The following is a 25217-nucleotide window of genomic DNA, read 5'->3' as shown; positions in this document are numbered from 1 at the left end:
AAACTGAACACAGTATTTGAGGTGCAGCTTCACCAGTACTGAATACAGGGGGATGATCACTTCCCTAGTCCTGCTGGCCACACTATTTCTGATACAAGTGAGGATGCTGTTGGCCTTTTTGGCCACCTGGGCACACTGTTGGCTCATGTTCAGCCAGCTGTCAATCAACACCCTCAGATCCCTTTCTGCCAGACAGTTTTCCAACCATTTTCCCCATGCCTGTAGTGCTCTATGGGGTTGTTGTGATGCAAGTGCAGGACCTGGCACTTGACCTTGTTGAACCTCGTACAATTGGCCTCAACCCAACAATCCAGGTGGTCCAGATCCCTCTATATGGCCATACTACCCTCCAGCAGATCAACACTCCCACTCAACTTGGTGTCAACTGCAAACTTACTAAGGGTGCATTCAATCCCTTCATCCAGATAATTGATGAAGATATTGAACAGAACTGGCCCCAATACTGAGCCTTGGGGAACACCACTTGTGACCAACCACCAACTGGATTTAACTCCATTAACCACAACTCTTTGGGCCTGGCCATGCAGTCAGTTCTTTACCCAGTGAAGAGTACGCCTGTCCAAGCCATGAGCTACCAGGTTCTTCAGGAGAATGCTGTGGGATACAGTGTCAAAAGCTTTACTGAAGCCTAAATACACAACATCCACAGCCTTTCCCTCATCTGCTAAGCAGGTGTCCTGGTCATAGAAGAAGGTCAGGTTGATCAAGCAGGACCTGCCTTTCATAAACCTATGCTGACTGGGTCTGAATCTTTGGTTGTCTTGTATGTGCTTCATGATGGCACTCAGGATTATCTGTTCTATGACCTTCCCCAGCACTGAGGTCAGACTGACAGGTCTGTAATTCCCTGGATCCTACTTCGGCCCTTGTAGATGGGCATCACATTTGCCAAATTCCAGTCAACTGGGACCTCCTTGGTTAGCCAGGACTGCTGATAAATAATTGAAAGTGTCTTGGTGATCTCCACTGCCAGCTCCTTCAATATCCTTGGATGGATCCTATCTGGCTCCATAGACTTGTGTGTGTCTAAGTGGTGTAGCAGGTTGCCAGCCATTCCCCCTTGGATTATTTGGGCTTCATTTTGTTCCCCATCCCTGTCTTCCATCTCGGGGGAGTGTGTACCTGGAGCACAACTGGTCTTACTCTTAAAGACTGAGCCAAATAAGGCATTTAGTACTACAGCCTTTCCCTCATGCTCTGTCTCTGTTCCCCCCATATCCACCAGAGGGTGTAGATTCTCTTTACCCCTCCTTCTGTTGCTGATGTATTTCTAGAAACTTTTTTTTGTTCCCTTTTACATCAGCGGCCAGGCCTTGGCCCATCTAATTTTCTCTCTGCATAACTTCATGACATCCTTGTAGTCCTCCTGAGTAGCCTGCCCCTCCTTCCAAAGGTTATAAATTCTCCTTTTATTATTCTCCTTATTCTGTGCTGGCTCACCTTCTGGCACATGGGGACAGCCTGCTCCTGCCTCTCTAAGACTTCCTTCTTGAAGAGCAACCATCCTTCCTGGACTCCTTTGCCCTTCAGGACTGCCTCCCAAGGGACTCTGCCAACCAGCCTTTTAAACAGGCCAAAGTCTGCCCTTCAGAAGTCCAAGGTAGCTGTTCTGCTGACTGCCCTCCTTACTTTTCCAAGGATAGAAAACTTGATCATTTCATGATCGCCATAACCAACGTGACCTCCAACTGACATGTTACCCCAAAAGTTCTTCTCTGTTCGTAAACAACATGTCCAGTGGGGCTCCTTCCCTAGCAGGCTCACTGACCATCTGTGCCAGGGAGTTGTCTTCCATAGACTTCAGAATAGCACAGTTCTGTAGAAAAGTTTGTGTGGTTTGTGGTGGGTTTTGTTTGTTTGTTTGTTTGGTTTTGTTTTGTTTTGTTTGTTTGGTTTTGGGGTTTTTTTTCAGTGTCCAGTTCATGAAGTATGAAATCCTGACTCCCTTGAACAACATGGAATATAAATTGTGCCAGACTAAAATTTGAATGAGCTGATAAGTGGTATCTGCTTTTTCTCTGACATCTTTTTAAGACTGTAAGAAGTTTCAATGATTAAAATCTCCCTAATTGAATATATCTAAAGCAGTCCAATCCATGTGAATGTTCCTGATTGGCATTTATCCTTGTAATGACATGATTTGTTATTTGTTCTTGTGTATTCAATGAATATTCACCCATATTGTTGCCTAACAAATTGATGAGCTTTGCATTTATTGCATCTTGTAATTGTTCTTAGGTCCCTGTGATCTTCCTCTCAATAGCAATTATTGTTAATCTATCGAAAGTATCACCCTCTCATTCCCCTCCTGCCCCCTAAACTAGAGTGAACTTATTGAATATTTTCTTTTTCTCACTTGATCTTTGACTAGTTAGGCCTCTTAGGTAATTTGTAAATGAGTTGGTAAATTGACAAGTGAATAATTCAGAACTGTTCTGTGCATTTTGGTCAATTGCTTCTTCACTTTTCATGGGTTTTCCTTCTAGTAGGAAGTTATGACTTGTAGCCTAGACCGTTGTGCTATCATAAAAAGGAATAATGGCAATGTATCCTGTATTTTTACTAGAATAATTCATTTTCACTTTCTGTCTGAATCTTTTGGGCAGCTAAGTTTGCTAGTTCATGATTGTGGCAAATGGTGTAGCATTTGTGGGGAAAATAGGGAGGTGGCTGTCTTTAGGCTATATAATAAGGCTTCTGAGGTGCATTCCATGTGTCTTCCTGCCCTCTCCCCCCCACCCCCCATTTTCCCTGATTTTAAAAACTAGATTTGATGCGAGTTGAAAGTGGGATGACACGGTTAACTAGTGTGTTAATTTTGACCTTAAATAATGCCGATTTCAAACGCAGAATATTTTTATGTGAGAAAATAAGTTCAATTAGCTGTAGTGTATCTTTTCAGCTAGATGCTAAAATAGGCAAGATGGGAATCTGCATAAATTTTATTCACATGTGTAGGGATGTGTTCTTTAAACATAACACAGCCTTTGACTTCAGTAATTTTTTGGTGTTCATCCTTTGTGGAGTTATTTTAAATACAAAGATAAGGTTTTCTACCTCAGGATGTCCCTCAGATGCAAATGGTGAGGGCTGGGAGAATATAGGCTAGGATATATGTGTTTGCTCAGTTCCCTCAATGTTTTGTAGGAGTCCACTGTTGGATGTGGATTAGGCTGATTTTTGGTCTTAGCTGGTCACAGCATCTGTTATGTCCTTACAGTGATGGACTGGGGATCAACAGAATATTTCAGAGTATATATAAGTGCATTTAGTTAATCAGGGGCAGTGATGTCTCTTTTTCTACTGAAACAAAATAGAGTGCAGAATTATCCTTTTAATTACTTTGAAAAGCAGATCTCTAGGTCTGCAGAACATCAACTTTTATAGTCATGCTTCTTTTCTAGTTTTATATTTTTCATTTTTCTACATCAACAAACTCTCCACAAAAACCAAACTGCCAAATAATTTTTTCTTTCCTTTTCTTCTCTGTCTTTAAATACTCTACATTTCAAAAGCACAAGTATTCTTTCTGTTTTCCTTAACTTTAAATACAGGATAATGAGCGGTCTGTACTGGGTCTGTTATAGAACTGAAACTTAATATTTCTTGATTTCTTGAAATTGAAATTTTCCTCTTTAGTAAAAGAACTTAGTATTTTTTTGTGGAAAATCTGTGGTTATTTTTAACTCTGATATTTCCAGATTTAGTAGATGTAAGAGCTATCATTTATGTGTAATGAGAGCACTAATGATATTTTATGTAATCTTTATTTATTTTCTACCATGTTTGTACATTGAAAGCTTAATCATATGGGTACTTGGGTTTATGGGTAGAACATGAAGAACACCTGGAATTTTAAGGAAAAAATGCAAGTCAAATCTAAGTCAGATCTGTGGTAGGTAGATAGAAGGTCTTTCAGCATCTTTGGTAATAAGTTTTCCACTCTAAAGATTGATAACTGTTTTGCCTGCAACTTTTTGATTATAATCTTTGAAATTCTTTATTTGCGCATAGACTAGTTTGTGCATAGTTAGATCTTATTTCAGAAAGTACCTAATTGGCTTGTCACAAGATAGAAAGTGTTTATTGCTTATCACCACCACTTATTTCCTCTGCCATTAGTCTTTTAATTTGCTACTGTTCAGTTGCTGTGAAGAAACATGACAAATTTAATTCTATTTTTTAGCCTCCCAGTGTGCTAATCAGCAAGGTAACCTTTCTTATTAACAGTAACGGTGCCAATAAGGAATAGGTACTTGAGAAACCTCTTGTTAATACCAAAAAGACAAATGCATGACATCTGCTTATGTGTTTGTTTTTTGTTTGTTTCTTTTAGTTTTGGGAGATGAAGTAGCCAGAATGTGCTCATACCCAGAATGTTTTTCTTCTAGATGCTTTGTGTGGCCTCTAGATCAGCTTAACTGGTCTTTCTATGCTTGTCTGGAGCAACATATTCACAAGAACTCTGCTGATGTGTTGATTTAGTTAAAGGTCATTTAGCTTAATCTAAAGTTCTTTTATGTTATATACCCTCATTTTAAATGTCTGTTATATAATAACAAAGTAAGGTAAAGTACTGCTATATTCTTTGAAGGAGCAATTTAAAGAAAAATTAAATCATTTATTATTCTTAAGGGCATTCTAGCAAAATTATTTCAGTATGTTTGATTTGAGGTCTCATTGTTTTACTGTTCAAGCAGTTATTTTCTGATTACAAAACAGTGCTTAAGTGCCCTTACAACAATTTAATTTCAGCCCTTTTGTTCCTCTTTCTTCCAGTGTGTTTTCACTCATTTATGGAACCAAAGCACCTCTGATTTGGTTTGTGTTCACTATGCATTTTAAATTTGAAATGGTTGTTGTATTAGTTTGTTCTTAGCATGTTTTCTTTTAACAGGACATAGTCCTGCCCCTACCCAGTCTTCCTTTATGACCTAATTAACTGTAAAGTCTTGATGCTTTTTCCATAGCTAGCAGTTTGTAAGCTTACTTTTTTAAAATAAAACTCGTTTTCATTGTAGCAGTTTAGTCATCTGTTCTGTACTTTCAGCGATTGAAAATATAGCATCTGTATTTTAACCTGCTGTTTGAAATAACTTAGAAAATTGGAGAAAAGGAAGAAAGTTCTTTTTTTAACATTACCAATAGTTTGGTTGTCTGGCTTGATTGCTGGGTAATTCTTCAGTGGTAGCACAGTACTTCGAGCGTACTTTGAGAGATTAGTATCTTTGTGATGATTTCACAGTGAAGAGAGCTTAGCTAGCAGTGGCTTTGTAGAATGTCTCTCTAGAATCCCTGTTTACAGAGTGAAAAGATGTGGATGCCATTTAAGCTCTTTAAATTTTTGGAGAAAAAAAAAAAAATCCAGTAATACCCTGAACTTTTGTTGCTCTTTTGTCTTCTTTCAAATTGTGATTTGTTGCAAGCATTCCAAAGCAACCTCAAATTTCTAAAGTGATTTACCTCTGTGTGGTGTTAACATCATCATTGGTATATCAACTTTCAATATAAAATCTTGTTCTACAAATATGCAGAGGAATGTGCAGGTACAGGTGGGGGATGGGAGGCAGGAAGAGGACTGGTGTATATCACTAAGAAAGGAAGATTTTTTCCACTAATATAGATTTCTGAATTACTTTATCATGAAAAAGGGAACAAATGCAGTTTGAACATAAGGGCAATCTTTTTAGTCTCTATGCTTGTCCCAGTCCCTTTTCCTCTAGATTCTACTTTCTGTATAGGGCTTGCTTTACTCTCACAAAGAACAAAAAATTTAGTGGAAATACTTTTCAGTGATGTCTTGTCACACACATCCTGTAAATAGCATGCTTTCCATCTAATGTTCTGAAATGGAGAATGTTCTAAAGAAAGGCTGAGAGACCTAGGACTGTTTATCCAAGAGAAGAGAAAGCTCAGGAGGAATCCTGAAGGGTAAAGTGTAAAGACGACAGAGCTGGACTCTTTTCATTTGTGCCTGGTGACAGGACCAGAAGCCATGGACACAAATTTGAAACAGTTCCTTCTGAACGTCAGAGAACACTTTTTCCACCGTGATGGTGACTGAGTGCTGGAAAGGATTCTCCAGAGAGGTTGTGGAGTCTCCCTCCTTGGAAGTACTCAAAAGCTGTCTGGTCATGGTCCTGGGCCACTGACTCTAGGTGGCCCTGCTTGAGCAGGGGGGTTGGACTAGATGACCTTCAGAGCTCCCTTCCAACCTCAGCCATTCTGCAAAATTGCTCTGGAGTTGTGAACTGAACTTTCAACCAGACTAGGTAAGAAATGCAGACTGTTTTCTCCATGTTCAGACTTGAAGTCTGTGTTCTGGTTGCCTGTATTGTATCTCAAAGAAACAGCAAATTCAGGTTAACATTGACTCTTTAATTTTCTTCCAGTCTTTCTCTTATTAATACAGAAAGTATTACAGGACAAATTATTCTGGAGAGTTTTTCATGTTTTTTGCAAAGGATCATACTATCTATTTGCCTTTCTCCCTGAGCAGCATCTCCACATTCCCCATATAGGACATGATATGTACAAATCTCTTTAGTATATGAACAACCTGATCCTTTATTACTATGTTCTTATGGCTTACTCTGTAATGCTATTTTCTTTAATAGATCTCTTATTTTAAAGAGATTCAGTTGAATAAAATAATTTGCAATGACGTTAACAGGGAACAGTCAGTCATGTAGCATTGTTTGGAGAAATGATCAGCTGACCTTCACAAAATAGTGCTTCAGAGCAGCCCAAGAGGCATATAATTCAAGAAAGAGAGACCTTGCTTTCATGTTTTCCAGGACATTTTGTCCTCTAATCTTACAAAACAATAGAAAAATGACATTTTTTTGGGGAAAAAGGAGAAATGGCTTGTGTCTTTATGTACAATTAAGTTTGGTTTTAGTAGAGAAATTCTGTTTCTTCAAATTATCTATATAGTTTAAATAAGGCTGCCTATTGATTACAGCAAATACTAAAGAAGTGAATGGAAAAGAATGGGATCAGAAATTACTTGATTTTTAACAATAAGCACAATATTAATGATGTGGCTGAGAAGCTGATAATCTTTCTAGTAGAGGAGAGATACACAAAGCATGTAGTAGTTCTTGAATGGCTTTCAGTAGTTAATTCATAATTCTCCATGGTAAACTCGGCCAGGCTGCTGAACATTGTGAGATGAGTATTACGGCAAGCTGAACTTAATAAAAAATTCTTGAAGGATGTGTGGAAGAATTTATGAAACTCAGAATGGCAATGCTAATAGCAATTAGTTTAAAAGGCTGGCTTAGCTAAGTTTAGTCTTACCTAAAACTCACAAATACTTGAAAATGGCAGACAGAATGAGTATGTTAGTGTCTCACATGCCTTGATAATCTGCAGCTGTGAGATGTGTTCCTGGACTTAGAAAGAGTTTTTATTTGTGAAATAATAATTGTGCATAGAATTAACTTGAAGTATCTGCTTAAACATCTTAATCTTAGCACTCCAAAAGGCATGGTTGTATCCAGTTTCCAGGAGGATTCTGGATACTGACAAAATACAGTCATTTACAATTAGGAGGTTGATGTTATTATTGAATTATCTGTGCAGAAATATGTTAGTTTCTAACTTGTTTTTACATCATTTTAATATTTTGCTAAGTACTTTTTCCAATCTTTTAATCAAGAACTTTTGCAATGATTTTGCTAGGTCACCCTGAAGTGTTTTCCACTGAGAATAAATGGATTTTTTTTAGCCTTTCTATATAACAAGGACTCTTGGAATCATCCTAGTTGTCCTATATTATGCTCTCCCGAGACTAATATCCTTTCAGTGTAAAGGTGACCTAAGTAAAATGTACTTTCAGGTTTAGCTGATGATTTTGTTGTAGTATCTTTTCTCTAATTCATAATTCATCCTTTCGATATTTCCCATTATGTTTTTAATTACTTCCATGATTGTAAAAACAAACAAACCAAACCAAAGCACCCCCCCCCAAAAAAAAAAAACCAACAAAAAACAAACAACCAACCCTAAAAACCAACAGCACAAATAAAACTCACAAAACAAAAACAAAACAAAACAGGAGGGGAAAAAGCATGTAGTTGTATAAGACATCTTATGTAGGCTTATTTCCATAAACTCTTGAATGGTTTAAGTTGTGTGTATTTAATTCAATATAGTAGGGATTCTCTTTCCTGAAGTAAACTGTATGATTGTTTGCAGTCCTACTCTGTAACTCATGCTGTTGAGTTGACAGACTTTATTTAAATTAGGTGAAGTTTATGAATACTTACATTCATTGAAAAATAAAATCTTGTGACAAATTGTGAAAATTTTGAAAACTATTACTTACAAAGAAGGATGAATTTCCTATATTTTGAAAGAAATTGTCAATTAGCATTGTACTGCATGGAAATTAAGGATCTTTTTAAAATCAACTGGACAAAATACATCCATGTATAACCATTATGCAGGTTACTTTTTATCTTGTTTTTTTCTGCAGTGGAAAAAATATTGTTGTTGCTTTCTTGTATAATGATCAGAAAATGACAGCTCTGTGTAACAGGGAATCAACCAGCTTTTCCTTAATTTGCTAATAGAGCAAATTATAGGCCAAAATAAAACCCTCCTGTACTTTTAGTTCTCTGTTCATTTATCTACTCAGCCTGAAAAGGTCATGTTTAGGCTTAATACCACAAAATATAGGCTATTTTGCATAAAGATGAAAATCAGTGTCTGATTCCAAGGAGCAAATCCTCAGTCACAGCTAAATGGCTTCAAGTCAATGGAGCATAATATCAAGTCAGTCATACTGTGCCAGCTTACGTGGTTTCTCGGTTATGGTCAGGCAATGGCCTTTTATATATAAATAAATAATCTGAAAGGGGGAAAAAGTATCCTGATAAATTGCTTTGTATATTAGTGGTTAGTAATATTTGCATTAACTCATGCTCTTTTATTTATATATGTGTATATATATATTTATATATTTATGTATTTATTTTTATTTATTTTTTAAGTAATAAAAAATAGCCTTGAAAGATGATGGAATGCTGCAGAGGAGGAAACATTTGCAGTACTGGTACAGCCATTCTCAACAGAAGAATTAGCTTATGACCTTATCACTTATAGAACAGACTGCACTATGCTTCTTATGTCTCCAGAATTTGATGTAAACGTTGCTAATTTCTGCTGCAGAAAAGTATGTTGCTCCCTGGAATATCCAGGTGCTTAATCTTGGAGTTCTCCATTAGACCAAGAGTTTCTGGTGTTGTAAATTGAGAACTTACTTTTGACAAAGTTTGTAAATTTGACATGATCTGTGGTTTCTCTTCCTCATCAGAAACAAGTTCCAACTCAGGAATAAATGTTTTGAATAAAGCTACTGATGCTGCCTGTCTTACTTTGAAGAGGATTCAATTTTGATAAAAGTGAAATATGTTGTAATTTTTTACCGGTTTCCACAATAACCTAGGAGGTGTTGGAGAGGAGAGTGAAGGTTTAGACAGATCGAAGAAATTACTCTTCTTTAGCACCTTCAAGTCCATGAGCCATGTGAGGTCTTGTTTAGAAGGTTTGGCTTGGAAAGCAGTCAACTATCTTCTCCCGTTTTAGTGTGTAGGAAATTATACAAACACATACAATTACCTGAGTATATGGAAGTGTTGTTTGTAAAGGCTTACAAATGATAAAACTATTTTTGATCAAGGATACTGATGTATTGGTAGTGTAAATTGCATTTATATGCAGGCATCAGGTGAACAAGCGATAACAGAAGAATGAATGAATGACTGTAAATTTAAATAGGTTGTAACAGCACTTTGAATGTTAATTCCATTGTCTTTCTGCTACTAATGTAATGGAGTCAGTAATTACATATCTGTGAATGTTTATCCGATACATTTTTAGAGGACTTAACTGTTCTTACAACATACTACTGAGATGCATTTATTAGTATGGTTAGTTTCTCTATGCTATTTTTCTTAGTGTAAAGAAAGACCAAGAAAGAAGACAAGTGATAATTTTAGCTACCTACATCAGACTGAGGGACTTGTGAGATTCTTTTAATGCCTTATCAGTACAACTCTTTTGTTTGTTTTTACAATAAGTGTTGTCCTGAAATAATTACCTACAAAGCTAACATTTCTTGGGGATTTGGTGCACCTAAGTGAACAAAGCAGAGTCTTCATCAAGGATGGTCATTCAGTCTTCATTAGCCAGTTTTAGTAAGATGCACATAAAGGAAATGTGTAAGTCAAGCCACCTAAATTGTTTATTTGTGACATTATCATTTAAGAAATACTCAAAAAAAATCTGTACTTCATTTATCTCCAGTAGCAAATATAGTATCAATTAATTAATTAGAATCTCCTCACTTTACTTCTTTCACTACAGAAACTATGAAATTTGAGCTAGTGGACTGAATTAGAATTTTGGCTTAGTAATAACTGATGCCTCAGCCTTACTAGTCATCAACAGTAGATTGAGTGTCTCCCAATTTTTTTGAGGATTTTTCCTAGTACTGGTATCTCATCTTACAGATCTTGACCCTGTCTCTCTGGAGTTGAAGTCTTCCATGTTCACGTGTCTGATAGTATTCAGGAGGCACCTTCTTGCATCAGAAAGTGCTGAAACCTGAAAGAAGCAAATGGGTAGAGCGACTGTATTTCACATGAAAGGAAGCTTATTTGGACATTGACACATTGTGTAGTGTCGTTGGGACTTTGTTCCTTGCTGTATATAATGGTCCTTTATGCCTTAAATTGTCTGTGTGATGTTTTGCTGACTGAAGACAAGTAAATGAAAGGAGTTCTAAAGAAGAAACTTAATTCAAAATACATTTTCAGTAACATAAACCCATTGGAAATATTTTTATGTGATAAAGACAATCTGATAAAACTTCCATGAGAAACAGGAAGCAGCCTCCCTTTGCCATACTCCAGCTATTTTGCTATGATGTGTGTTTCCCAGATCAAGAAATCTAAATCAACAAGTATTTAAATCTTAAATATTTTTGTTTGTTTAAAAATAAGAGGTTTGTCTTGAAAATATCAGTGGCATCCGTTGGACAGACAGGGCAAGCAGCATTTAGGAAAATTTGTGACAATTTTTGTGTTATATTTAGTTTGGTGGGTTTTTTTCTTCCTACACATCCCCCTGGCACCCCCACAAGAGACATGGTTTTATTTGGACCAAAAGAAATTTAGAAAATCTGGCCAAGGAAGATTAACAGTCAAGTGAGAAAAAATATGTGTATACAGGGTGGTTGTTATTGTTGTTTATGCTTTGTCTTTTAGGCTGTGTGTCTTGGGAGACTGAATAAATAAAGCTGTGTTTTGAGTAGCTAATCTGCTAGTCAACAGAGTACGAAAGGGAAGGCTTGTAGATGCCAAGCTCTGTTGGGTTAAGAAGCGGAGAGGAGATACAGGGGATCACTGGGAAGCAATCTCTAATGGGGAATTGCTCCAGGTGCAAATGCCAGAAGCGGGGCCTGCCACCTTCTTCTGTTTTGTAACTTGTCACAGTTTGCCTACATTTCTGACAGGTGGCATAGTTTTTTTTCTTCACATCACTGAAACTGAGATCTATAATAAATGACCTCTAACTTTGTTCTTTTGCTTTATTCTTGTTTCAGTGATATGGACAACTGCAAATGGAAAAAAAAAAAAAAATTGCTACCCATGGGGACAAAAGCAGAATTATTTAGAATTGCTGACCCAAGCAGTTTATTTCAGTGGTGATTTGCTTATCTGCTTAATGGGATTGAGGCCAAACTACCAGTGACTTTGCCCCTATTCCAGTAACAAAAATAATTTTCATAGGTGATTTCTTTGTGGAGAAATCACTGTCCTAAATCAAGAACTGCTTTCCTTGTTGCATGAGAAAATTCCTGGATTCTGGATTTTCTCAGTTACATTTTTAAGAGCTGTTTAGTTTTTAAAAAATGCTATTGTGCCATATGTTTACACCTATGATAAAATAGCGTAGGAACAGCAAGTAATATTATAGTTCTATTTGGTTTACAGATATTAGCATTTATGTTGCTGCATTCTTTTATTCTGCTTGGGCCATCAGCTAATGAAAATAAATAAATTATACATAGCTGCCTATTTACTGATTGATTTAAGTGTTCTCTATGCTTTCATAAGTAGACTGTTATCTGTTGACCTTTCTGTAGTTATTTGCACCAAAAAAACTGCAATTTTCTTTATAAAGGACGAATTTCCCTTCTCAGGTTTATACTTGTGTGTTTTTTGTTTGGTTTGGTTTTGGTTTTTTTGTGTGTTTCAGCTAAAGCAGTTGTTTTAAGTCACTGGCATAAAGCTAGTAAATGCTCAAAGGAATTATCAAAATAATTGGGTTTAAACAAATGTAGGATCTTTACCTATGTAGACAGTGGAAAGGAGCAGAAAATGACCACAAATAAGACATTGCGTCTCATTTTCTGGACATGAGCAACAGTTGTTCGTGTCTCTCAGTCATCAGGAGATGTGTTTTCTCTAATGGGTCTGATTTAGTAATCTTTTTTCCAGATTTTCTCTGGAAAATGTTTCCCCAGGGGTTGGAACAAGCCAAGTTAATAAAATTTTTGCAAATGTCTAGAATCCGAATGGAGATTTACCTTGATGACAGTCTTATGTATGGTTTATATAGTTGGGTGGTAACTGGTAAAAGGAAAATAATGGAGGACATGTTCAGTTTCAGTGCTGTCAGAATATTTACGGATAGATCATTGTCTTTTCTAACAGTGCTTTCCTGGGTATTAATAGATCTTTATTTTAGATCTGTATTTTTATCATTATTCCACTAGGATAATAGGGAAAATTCTGCCTTTTGTTTCTAAATTATTTCTGGTTTTGGTTTGGTTTTGTTTTGTTTTGTTTTGTTTTTTTAATTTTTTAACACTATTCTTTCACACAAGATAATTTTTGACTGAGGTAGAGCCCATACTTGTACTTTTATTCAACAATCTCTGTTTGTTTTTATACAAAAGTGTATACACTTTTACAAATTTTTATTATAAAAATATTGAAATTGCGTTCTGAATTATGAAATCCGTAAGGCCAGTCTGCTAATGTTTGTTTATTTTTTTTTTCCACTCTTTTAACAGACTGATCGATTTTCTGACTGTAGTGTCTGAAAAGTGAATTCGTTTTTCATCCAGAGTTAAAGTAGACAGTTGATATGTTGAAATGTGCCACATTTCCCTAACACAGGAACTAAACTTTAAAGGAAAATGCACAGCTAAAATGGAAACTCATTTAACAGTAGATTCATTTCTTGGGCTACGTTTTTGAATGAGATGAGGAAAAGATTGATAACTTACTCAGTGGCATATATTGTGCAAATATTCTGTAAGTGATAAAACAATATCAGACCTTCCCATTATAATGAACCTCACAGTATTGCACAAGAGCTGTGTGAAGGTGACATAATACATGGCTGAATATGAAGGAAACAGGGCAATTGTTCATTGGCAACAGGCTTCCAAGTGAGACTTTGTATGGGACGTCCCTGAATGAGACTCTTTTGATATCACTGATTCTTTTGTAGAAACAAATTGTATAGCAGTAATAGAGCTGTGGGTTTTTTTGTTGTTTGTTTGTTTGTTTGTTTTCCTCTCTCTCCTATTTATTCTGTCAAGATCATGCTTTGTCTTTAATGCCCTTAATGTTACTTCATGGATTTCTGTTTATTTTCTCTCAATAAGGCCTATTCTGAAAAGTCTTTCTTTTTTTCTGTACCAGGAAGGATATGGTATGCCCTTCTTGTATTAATTTAAAAGTTTTTTAGTAGTTCCTTCAGTTTCTTTTTGCTTCAGTTATTAAAGCTTTTGCAAATACAAATAAACATCCTTTTTAGCTCCGTATATTTTATTGCATATTACCAACTGGAGTGCCTGATGCATTTTTAAATAAACAGAAAGATTTAATCCAGGCACTGCTAATCCAAGGAAATCTTACAAATGAGTAGGCTTCATTTTTGTGTAATCGGCTTTTTGGTTCTTTTTAAGGAGAATAACGTACATAATAGTTTTGAAACAAAATTACTAAAACTCATGTGTTTTAGGGGAAGAAAAATTGTAGCATTAATTGATTCATTGGTATTCTCATGGTAGATAGAGATGTAATCTCTCCTTGACATTTGTGGTGACAAATATTAGCTAGATTCTGAGAATAGGAATGAAAACCTAAAATATTTTTAAAAAATGCTTTATAGGGTCAAATATATTTGGCTATCTCAAAACTGTTAAAGAAATATGCAGATCAAAACTTCTTCGGAATCAAAAGTTCTGATGACCAGCTATGCCTTATAAGGAACTCCAAGGACAATCTTCTGCTAATTTTTAAGATGGAAGACTGAAGAGGCAAAATGTCATTTTCCTTTATCCTTGTAGTTCACTCCTTCCTTTCCCTCATGTATCTATCTCTGCTCTTATTTATAGCCTTACTGATTTGTCAAAATGTTACTAAATGAGATAATTTTTCTATTTCATTCTTTTTTTTTTTCTTTTAGAAGTCCTAGAAAAGCCACCTTGTCTCCTTGCTCAGTTATTCCTGCATAGTATTTGAGTTCTATCCTTATCTTGTCTGTCTTCACATTCTCTATTCTCAGAGTGTCTCCATTTCATTATGTTTTGTAAAGTTGTTTTTTTCTTCCCTTCCACCGCGGATCCTTGTTAGTTCGTAGACCATTTCACAAACTCATGTATATTTTATTGGAGGTCTTGCACCTTCCAGTTTTCTGAACTTAATTTCTCTTTTGTGCCCCTTTTTCACTCTCTTTGTTTCTGTCTGTCCGTCCCAACTTCCCTCCACATCCAGCCTCTGTGCAAGTCATAATATTCCAGTTTTCTCCACTTTTTAAGCTCATGTTAGATATAGGCAGCTTCCACAGTGTCCTTGAGCAGGGAGCTGAAGGCTTAAAACAAGATGGATTGTTGCATTGATCCTGATATGCTGTAGGTGTAGCAACTCACCTAGAGCATAGTCAGTGCAACCTCACTGAAGTTAGGTAACTTAGGAGACTAAAAAGTCTCTCCTAAGCATGTTTGATGTTAGGCTTACTTGATAAAAAAAATTCTAAATAGATTTTCATAGGAATCATTACATGAATGTATTTAGCATGAGGGCCACCTTCTAATATGTCTCATTGCCTGTTTTTAAATTATTCATGTGATGGAATACTTTCATGCAAAAGAACAGCTACAAAGAAGCATTTTTTTTTCTTCTACACTTAGATTTCAGCTAAAATATCTCAATCTTGAAAGCAACTAAAATGTTGATCTCACAATAGAATGTGCCTAGATGGATTTATAAGACAGTGCACCCTTGTCTGTAGCAAAATATAGAACTTAATTTAATTTAAATTCAATACAATACATATTTGTATGGAAATTCTGAACGTAATAACCATTTCTCTGTCTTTGTAGCTACATTTTTCTTTCATCTAAGTATCTGAGTGAATGACAATATCCTGCTGTGATTTTGTCTAAATCACAATAAATATAACATAATGCAGCATTTTCCAAAGCTTCCAATTTTTAATGAAAGTTAAAAGTTGCTGTACTGGTATCTTGTATTTAGACAGCCTTACTCTACTCCTTTGTCTTTGATAGCAACCTGTTTTATTTCATTTTCTATATATTTTTTGTTTAAGACTACATCAAGTTGAATTTTTAAATACCTGGAATCTGCTTGTCTACATACAGCACTAAATGGTGCTATAGGCTATATAGAGGTCCTCCCAGCCTCCTGCTGAAGTCCCTAGGAGCTCTGAGAATGCAAAGACAGAATATGGGTACAGAGCGCTTGAAGTTTAAGCTTAAACATTCTTTATCCTTGTCTTCAATTACAGAATCTCTTGGCTGAAAAGGTGGAGCAGCTGATGGAGTGGAGCTCAAGGCGTTCAGTCATCCGTATGAACGGAGACAAATTCCGAAGATTTGTGAAGGCTCCGCCTCGTAACTACTCTGTGATAGTGATGTTCACTGCTCTCCAGCCGCAGCGGCAGTGCTCTGTTTGCAGGTAATTTATACCTTAGTGATCTTTTTCATCTTCCTCACCACAGTTTTCAAGTGAACACTTTAATCAATGTGCAGTACACTGAGGATTTTTCTTTACATGGGATAGATGCTTACTATTTAGCAGGCTCATTTGTTTGTTATAGCATCTTTTCAACTGCCTCTTAGTCTATATGCCAAATTTTAGAAGCCTTCCTAGTTTTGGGTTTTATTAAATCACACTTGAATAAAAAGTACACAACTAAGAAAGACTTTAAGAAATTTGCTGTATTTTATTATCAGTTGACCATGATCTTTTCAAAGATGCGTCATGACAGAAGTGATTCACTACCATTTAATAATATGACATCTCTCTGATTTCTTCAAATAAAAGATATCCAAGGCTCTGATGAAGATGGGAGTTACCCTGTAACTTCACAGCTTTGGAGAGTTCTTACATGCAAGCACCTTTTTCCACAATGACGTGCTTATTGTGGAATACTGTCTGACACTGCACATTGATATGTTCTGGTGACTCCTTTTAGAATATGTGTAAGAGTGGCTCTGGTATTCTTCTAAGTTCAAGATCTTTCTCTGCATGTTCTTAGTTCAGTAAGTTAATCCAAAAATGACTAATGATAGGCATGGAAATAGGGCCAAGAGACTGAAAGGTAGTCATGGACTTAATTACCTTACTAAATCAGAAGCTGAGCTAATAAAACCTTATTCAGACAAAATATGCATTAGAAATTATTGTTTAGTAATAGATGGGATTATTGTGCAGGGAGTTCTAAACAGTATTTAAATAGACAGCAAAATACTCCATAGAACTACGAAATACATAAACTACATATGAAGAAGTATTATTTCTTGGTTTTAAATAGAAGCACTTTAAACAATACACAAAGTTGGTAAATGCACCATCTTGTTAGATCGCTTAGGTGTTGGAATATGTGATATTTACAGCAGAAACTTTAACGTCTGTACCTGTAGTCATGTGGGTTTTATTGGATTTTTTAATTATAGATTATTTGCCATTGAAGTCAGTTGGCCAGTTTTGAGGGAGAGTATAAAAATTGTATTCCTGTGACTTCACCCTCCACATCTGAACTGTGAAGGTGAAGGAGTAGGTACAGAAGCTTTCCAACATTCTTAAGTCAAAGGAGATTTTTCTTTAAAACTTCCAGCATTTGATTGCTGTTGTTTTTTTCTTTGTGTGGCCGGAGTTCAACTTTACGAGATGAAATAGGAGTTGAAAGTTTACCTCATGGTTTAAATCCCTCCTTATTTTCCTACTCAGTAGATAAAGCTACAAGAGATGCACTAAGTTCAGCTTTATAAGGGTCAGTGTATTCATCATTATAATGGCCATAGCAAATTTTTTCCCTGTGTTATGTATATCTCTTTTGTAGGGCATCTGAAAACAACATAAATATTACTATTATTAAGGAAGTTAATTTTGCTTACGACTGTATATTGTTTAAGGAAGTCAACTTTGCTTACGACTGTATATTGTTTACTATGCTGAAAAGAGCTTATAAACTTCATCCTGTAATATACCAGGCTAGCCATTTATGTACGGAAGAAACTGAAAATCTCTGAGCATAAGATAAAGGAAAAAAATCAACATACTGCTTTCAGTTGCTTTTGTTTAAATAAATGTGAAGTTGTGATCCGCTTTTTCATGTCAAATAAAAGGAATTTAATGAGGTTGATCGTAGTGCACATAAAACCATTATCAGGAAAATTGATGTTTTCAAATCAATGACTAATTAATGGACAGGAGCACTGAAAGGATATACAGAACTCAAATGCATGCATTACTTTATTGTTAGCTATTTACTAGACACTTTGCCTAAAGGAAAAATAGATTTTTTTAACTTAATCTGTAATGTTCTGTGAGGATGCTTTTGTCCAAGGTTGAAGTTAACTGTTCCTCATCAAAATATTTTCAGAACAATTGCATACAAAAAAAATCAATGTCATATTTCAAAAATGAAAAAGCACCTAGACTAAAATCTTTACATTGAATAACTTTGTCACAAGAGTTGGTATTTTTTTTTCCCCCTATAAATTGAGCCTGGTTAGTTTATGCAGCACAGGATTATTGGAAAAAAAAAAAAAAGGTGTTCTCTTTTCCCTTTGATGGCTAGATTTGACATTTCAGTGTTTTGTCTCTTTTAAATGTCCAGTTTATAAAGAACAGGAGTGCAGTATTTTCAAAAGGGAAAATAAGATGTTTGTATGCTGCTGTTGCATAGAGCTACATCAAATGCTAAGCATAAAAAACACAGCATTATGCAAAAAGATAACAGGATGGGGAGCAATGGTAGGAAATGTGGTCCTCTTCTGGAGAAGAGCAGTGAAAGTTGGTCATCATTAGAGCAGACCATTGCAGATTTGGACATTTGAGGCCAGAAAGATCATGTGCATTCTATATTGTTAAAATAAATTTTATTCTTTGTATAGCTAATTTTGTATTTGGTTATATTTAGAATGTTTGTTGTTAAAATGAGCCCCTGCTTACAGTACAGTCAGTATGAGTTTTCTGACAGGTGTTTTGAATGATTGTGCCACTAAAGGTTGCATTTGGCACTCTTCAAAGCAAATGCAAAGTCAGTGTGGTGGTCCAAGTTCTCTATTAGACTAAGGATTATTGTGCCTCTCCATTTGTGCAAAGTAGTATAGTTTGAATGTTGTCTAGAAGGTATGAAGAAAGGATTTCTCCCCACACCACCATCCTTTTTAATGCTGGAGAAGCTCCAAATTTTGGATAAAATTTGGTTGATGTGATCTTAGCCAAGTCTTAAAACACTTGGAGGCATGATACTTAAACATTTTTTAAAAGTCTTACCTATTCTATAGCAAGGACCTGCATATGGAAAGCTGACCAAATTTGTCTCAGGGAATCCAAGGCTTTTCTGTGCACAGCAAGGACATTGTAACATCAGTCACTTAAATATCACTTGCTCTTAAAATGCCACATACAAAGAAGTCTCTGAGACTTCAGATATTTGGATAAAACTTTTCAGTGAAAGGATCTGATCTTTTTTTGTTTTTTCCAGTAAAACCAAAGCATATTATTTTATAGTAGTTCATTCTCTAGTAAAAGTTACTCAACATAAGATCTTTTCTTCCAATGGGATGAGTATGGTTTCTTTACCATTGCAGGAGGTTAATAGATAATCTTAAGATTATCATCTTGAGAAAGATCAATTAGAATTTTTTTTGACTGCTCTATTTGCCGGTTTTTTGAAACTTGCCTGTTCATCCAGTGCTAGACTTGTTTCTTCCTGATATACGTCATATTGTGGTATTTAATGCTTTCCCTTCACTTAATTTTGCTTGATTTGCTTCTAATTTTTGGTATTATCCCTTTTCAATATACACTTTTAAAAATTAGAACTCATATGTCTGAATTACTGATTACTCTGCCCAAGACAAATTCAGTTGACTTATAGATGTTTCTAAAAGACAACTACTAGTTTGTCATCTTTGAGACAGTATTCATCTTAATGAAATATTTTCACAAACCGTTGACCAGAAAATATATCCGTAGGCTATCTCAATCAATCCAACCTAACACATGAAGGCTTCTGTAAACCAGCAGCTCTGTGTATGCATTAGTAGTGCTTCTAGTCATGCCTCTGGAGTGTTTTTCAAGGAAATTCTGCCTTTATCCTAAAGCGAATTTTGGAGCACAACATTTTCATCTAGCTTTGTGTATAAGCAAGTTTCAATTTTCTGGTCCAAAGAACTGTTGAAAGCCATCTGATGTCTTCACAACTGTATGAGTGGTAGCATAAATATCAGTGTTCCTGTTGACACATTTGTTTAGGCTCAATATAAAGTAGCTGGTATTGAGAGACAAATTAAACAACAGATTAGATGTCCTATGTGCTCTCAAATGTGAAGTCATTGGTGGTAGTGGGATGTGTTTCTAACAGTTGGAGATATGTGGGTTTTTTTCCATGCTTGTTTAGAAATATGCTTGATTAAACAGTTTTGTTCCCAGGAAATTAAACATGGTTAGTCTTAATTGACTTGACGTGTTATTACTATTCTTGCTGTATATACTCTGCAAAAACACAATGGAAGGAGATACTAAAGAGTCTCTTATGAACTGTGATGATGAATGAGTTGGATTATTTTGGTTTGGATGAACAGTCAGCAATAATCTAAGTCTAAACAGTGATTCCTCAGGATATGAGACCAGCTTCCCTTTTTCCTTTGTGCTTAGGTTTTCACTCAACTAGATAGTTGCTCTGTGTTACCCACATCATTCAGTTGCACTTCTGAAAAAAATTACTTATGTATATAAGAAGGAGAACAAAATAATAGTCACTCTAACAACAGCATCTTCACAGAGATGAAGACTGTCTCCCAGACTGTATTTTGTATTGTATCCAGGCAAATGATAAATACTAGCCTGACTTGACTTGAATGCATTTTTCTGTGAAAATTCTCTTCCGGCTTCTCTGTTCTTCATCTTCTTGCCTCTTGCAATCTGTTCCCCCATTTTATTATCACTACATTTTCCCAAAGGGATCAGCATCATTTTATGAACAAGACTTCAATGAGTGTCCCCCCTCTCCACTCGATTATTAGTGCTTTGATTTTCAGCTGCACATGGGCTTTGGGTCTAGCCTGCTGAAACCATTACTGTGCTGACTGTTCCTCTGCATCTTTCATAGTTATTATTAACTCATTCTTTTTGTTTGTTGCTGTAACATCTAATCACTCCATAAGCAGATTAGATGAGGTCTTTTGCTTTACTTTCTAAGCTCTACTTCTTTCATCTCACTGACAGAAGCAACCATCTCTTCTTTGCATATGGGTGCATTTCAAAGATGTCCCGTTTTTTTTGCCAAACATTGAAAAGATCAGAGCAGTGTCAGGGGCTAAAGATGCTGAGTTTCAGTGGATAGGGTCTGTAGCTTGACTTTTGCCACGAGTTTGTTATGTGATAAAGGTTAAAACATGTAAATTAGACATGTACATCTCTCTGTGAATTTCAAGCTACCTGAAACAAATGGATTTTGTTTTACATGCTTTCTACTATGCTTGTTTATGTCTCTGAATTCCCCAATATTTCTTTTAAAGATATAACTGGAACTGTTTGAATCATTGCAAATCAAGATTAAATCCTAGAATTAGCATCATAAATGATCAGGAGGAAAATGGAGAAGTGCAACAGAGGAAGACTATAGTAATGCAGGTGATCACTTGAGGAGACAAACTTGTAAACTGCACTAAATTGAAATTTGTGTTGTTTCAATCCTGGATGATGATTAATAGTATTTTACTGTGGAAGTAACAAGCCTGGTTCCAGATTCTTGGAAAACACAATTTTGTACAGACAGTATTTATGAAGAAGCAGCTAGCAGTTGTTGATAATGGACAGGAGTTTGCGTAGCCAGTAGTTCTCTTTGCCCCGTACATTGACTAGACTATTGTATTTTTCAAAGTGTCAGCACTGATTACTTCCATTAGCTGAAGTAGTATCTGTGTTTATAAATACATGTGTGTAAATACACATATGAAGTATATGCATAAAATATATATGTAGCATGTGAGGGAGATTGCAGATGTGGCACATGTTTTCTAAAGACTTCTTCTTGTATTTGTGTGACAAGGCTGAATTCTGTCAAATTATTAATGGCATCTATTGGAACAAGTTACTACAGAAAACCTGCTGCAAAATGAGCTCCAAGTCAACTGATTAAGCTATTCCTTATGTTTTTCTTAGAGGATTATATAAAAGGTAGGGTATAATTCAATATATAGTTTGTGTGTGTTTCATAAAGGACTCTGATTGTAACTGCCTTCTGCTGTTGACTCACAATGTGTACAAGTAAATTATAAAATATATGACAAGAGATTCTACATAATTTTATTAACATCTGCCCTATCAATGAGACCTCTGAGAGGAGGTTTTTAATCTAGAAAAGACAGGAATTCTGTTGTTTTCCCTGTTCAAGAAGGTATCTCAGAAAGTCGTTTTCAAGTAGCTGACTGAAGAGTTAGGTCAACAGCAGAAAGAATTTTGACAATCAAGGAGGAGTCATCAGAAGAAATGAGATCCTCTGCCTTTCATTTTTTTGTTGGTTGATCAAGAGCGGGTAGTGAGAAAGGCATTGACATGTTTCTTAACTGCACTAAGAACTTTTATTCAAAGAAGGAACAGGAGATGTGGAAGGAGCAGTTGGAAGTTCTGCAATTGTTTTTTCAATGCACTTCAGGATCTTGATAGAATCGTAGAATCATTTTTGTTAGAAAAGATCACTGAGTTCAACTGTTAACCTAACACTGCCAAATCCACCTCTAAACCATGTCCCTAAGCACCTCATCTACGTGTTTTTTTTAAACACCTCCAGGGATGTTGACTCAGGTCTTTCCCTGGGCAGCCTGTTCCCTTGCCTGACAACCCTTTTGGTAAATAAGTTTTTCCTAATATCCATTCTAAATGTCCCCTGGCACAACCTGGGGCCATTTCTTCTCATCCTATTGCTTTTTACGTTGGAGAAGAGACCAACACCCTCCATGTTACAACCTCCTTTCAGGTAGTTGTAGACAGCAATAAGGTCTCTCCTCAGCCTCCTTTTCTCAAGGCTGAACAGCCCCAGCTCCCTCAACCACTCCTCACAGGACTTGTTTTCTAGACCCTTTACTGTTTTCATTGCCCTTCTCCAAGTCCTGTTTAATAGGACAGTAATTTTATACTTGACTCATAAAATACTCTTTATTCTTCATGTGGTCACAATTTTAATTTTCATATTTTCTTTTGTGTTTTGTTTTGTTTGGTGGTTGTTGTTGTTGTTTTTACTTTGCAACTTCTACAATATAAGATCTCATAGCTACTTTTCATCTGTAGAATTCTGAAAATTTCATGGGATGCTGCAAGTAGAATAGCATGGATTTCAGCTTGCTTTCTCTTGGTATGGATATCTAGATGGCATAGAAAGTGTAGCTTTCAACTAGTATCTATACTATCTTCATTTTGTTGTGTGTGGAGAATTTTTGGACACTATTTTATAGCTTCTTCAGTGCTTTTTGTTGTGACATTATAAGCCTCCCAAAACAAAAATGAAAACAAATAAGCATTCTGAATTTATTATCTTCTTGATACTGAGAAGAAGTTAAAGTATGAACTTAATCCCTTCCTCTCTTTATTTTGGGAAAACCATTCTGAACAAAAACCAAAAGTTGTTTTAGAGGTAAATTGTAGCACTGATCACAGTTTACTTTAAACAGATGGAGAAGAACGGGTAGGTGACCTGGTAGTACATTCTTTGCCAATTGTACATTTGTGTTTTGTACAGTCCATAATAGTGCCAAAAAATAATGCTTTACTGCTTTCTTTGGCAAAGAATTCCACAGTCTCTTTTATTGGTTTCCTTGTATTCTGTTTGTGTTTTCCTTACTAAAATGTTGGACTAATAGAATAAATTAATCTAATTTAATATAGTTCAGGCTATACAAATCTGATTATCTGCCATAGACATCCACATAATTAATCTTTTTAAACAAACTTTTAATATTTCTTGAGCACCACTTGTGTAATGTAAGAAATTTTTGTAGAGAATTTGCTTAGCAGCTTTTCTGTATGTTGAATTTTCCAAGTAAATCTAATAGTAGTATTCCATTTAGGACCGGCCACTGTTTTCTAGTAGCTGGTTAATATTACTGTTGTGCTAGTTCCTGTGTTGCTGTTATGATGAAATTCATAAAAGGTGACTGTAACAGTACTTACAGCTAAATCTTACCTATCAAAAAATCCTGTCAAAACAACAAGAGCAGTGCTAACATGTTATTATCCTGGTGAGTTCATACCAAGTGTAATTCTGCCCTATGTCTTTGTAGTAGTTCATATAATTATTATAATAGTGTCATATAATTAATATTACTTCATAGAAACAAATGGGTAGAATTGATAGTAACTAATGATAGAGATAGGTGGATAAGAAGTGACAGAGTTTACATTGCCGGATATTAATTGGAGGTTGAATTTTTTTCAGCCAAGTGCTTATGCTTTTTACTATTATTGTATCTGAAAAGGAATAGCCAACACTAAAAAAAAGGTATTAATGTGATTGCATCAGCATTGTATTAATTGGAAATTATATAGTGGACTGTAGCATGTTCTTCAGTTCTGCATGTAGGAGTCCTGCCCCTCCTTGTTTCACTCTCCTTTCTCTTCAAGAGCTGCCATGAGGGTGTATTACAAAATGCTTTGCTGTCTTCAGTCTGAGGATGAAATTGTGCTTTGAATCTGTTACAGAAAAATCTAAGACCACCTTTTGCAAAATTATACTTTCTGAAGTATACTTTCTGCCTATTATATTCATTCAAAATAGTTCAAAATTACAAAATACAGGGAGATCAACAGGAACAAGAGTGTGCTCTCAAATAGTAGAGGCATGACTGGAGTATCTGAATTTCCCAGAAATACTGTTTCATCACGAGTAAAAGGTAGACTAAGAAGAATGATGGAATCAAGATAAAGTGATTTTTATCTTGTTCTTATAATAAAAATGGTCCAACTTTAATATAGCAAGTTTAACAGAACAGTGTCCTACAAATACTAAAGATTTTACAGCATTCCTTTGATGTTGTCTGACTGCCCTCTTCAGGATGACAGTGAATATCTTAGTCTGCTTAATGTTAGCATCTATTTCTAGAAATAACCAATCTAATGCCTAAATTACATTTTTTTTTTTTATAATTGCAACTTTGCATGTTGAAGAAGTGTGTTAAGTAGCAAATTTTACTCAATCAGGTAATAAAGGTGAAAGTTGAGTTTTGTTGTGCTTCATAAGACTTTTTCTTTAGTGGGGTAAGGCATCATAAAATTTCATTTTAGCTTTTTTTTTTTTATGACGGACATTTTTTGTGCACAATATGTTCCTTGATACAACACAACTCTGCTGTTGTATAATAAATTTCAAGCCTAAAGCTGATCTCAGTTATGAGAAAATGGGAAGGGTCTTATGATATCTATGGTCCTATCAACCTCTCCCCACTCTTTGCTCTCTCAGAATACAATATGTATTATGTATGCTTAGTGTGGAGTTTTTCTTGCGACAGATTTTTCCATCTACTACTTTTAAGTAAACAGCATTCTGCACCATCAAATATATGAACTGGTTTTGTAGAAACACTGTTTTGAGAAAAGCTGCAGAATAATTTTATTTATACAACTTTGGCATTTTAC

At 35.6% G+C, this 25217-nt stretch overlaps 1 protein-coding gene across 2 annotated transcripts in view; it reads left to right on the top strand.

The window, feature by feature from the left end:
* Window positions 1–25217, top strand: part of TUSC3 (tumor suppressor candidate 3) — a gene marked incomplete at both ends in the record, with an annotated part of 120467 nt that overhangs the window by 28848 nt on the left and 66402 nt on the right. For both annotated transcript variants that reach the window (XM_080344125.1, XM_080344124.1), the window contains one exon: window positions 15859–16028. In XM_080344125.1, coding sequence (XP_080200251.1) covers window positions 15859–16028 — 170 coding nt within the window. The remainder of the gene's footprint in view (window positions 1–15858; window positions 16029–25217) is intronic.

The sequence above is a fragment of the Nesoenas mayeri genome (genome assembly GCF_963082525.1).
Source record: "Nesoenas mayeri genome assembly, chromosome: 4".
NCBI classification, from domain to species: Eukaryota; Metazoa; Chordata; class Aves; order Columbiformes; family Columbidae; genus Nesoenas; species Nesoenas mayeri.
Note: the sequence above shows the minus strand (reverse complement) of the source record. Positions and strands in the feature narration are given on the sequence as shown.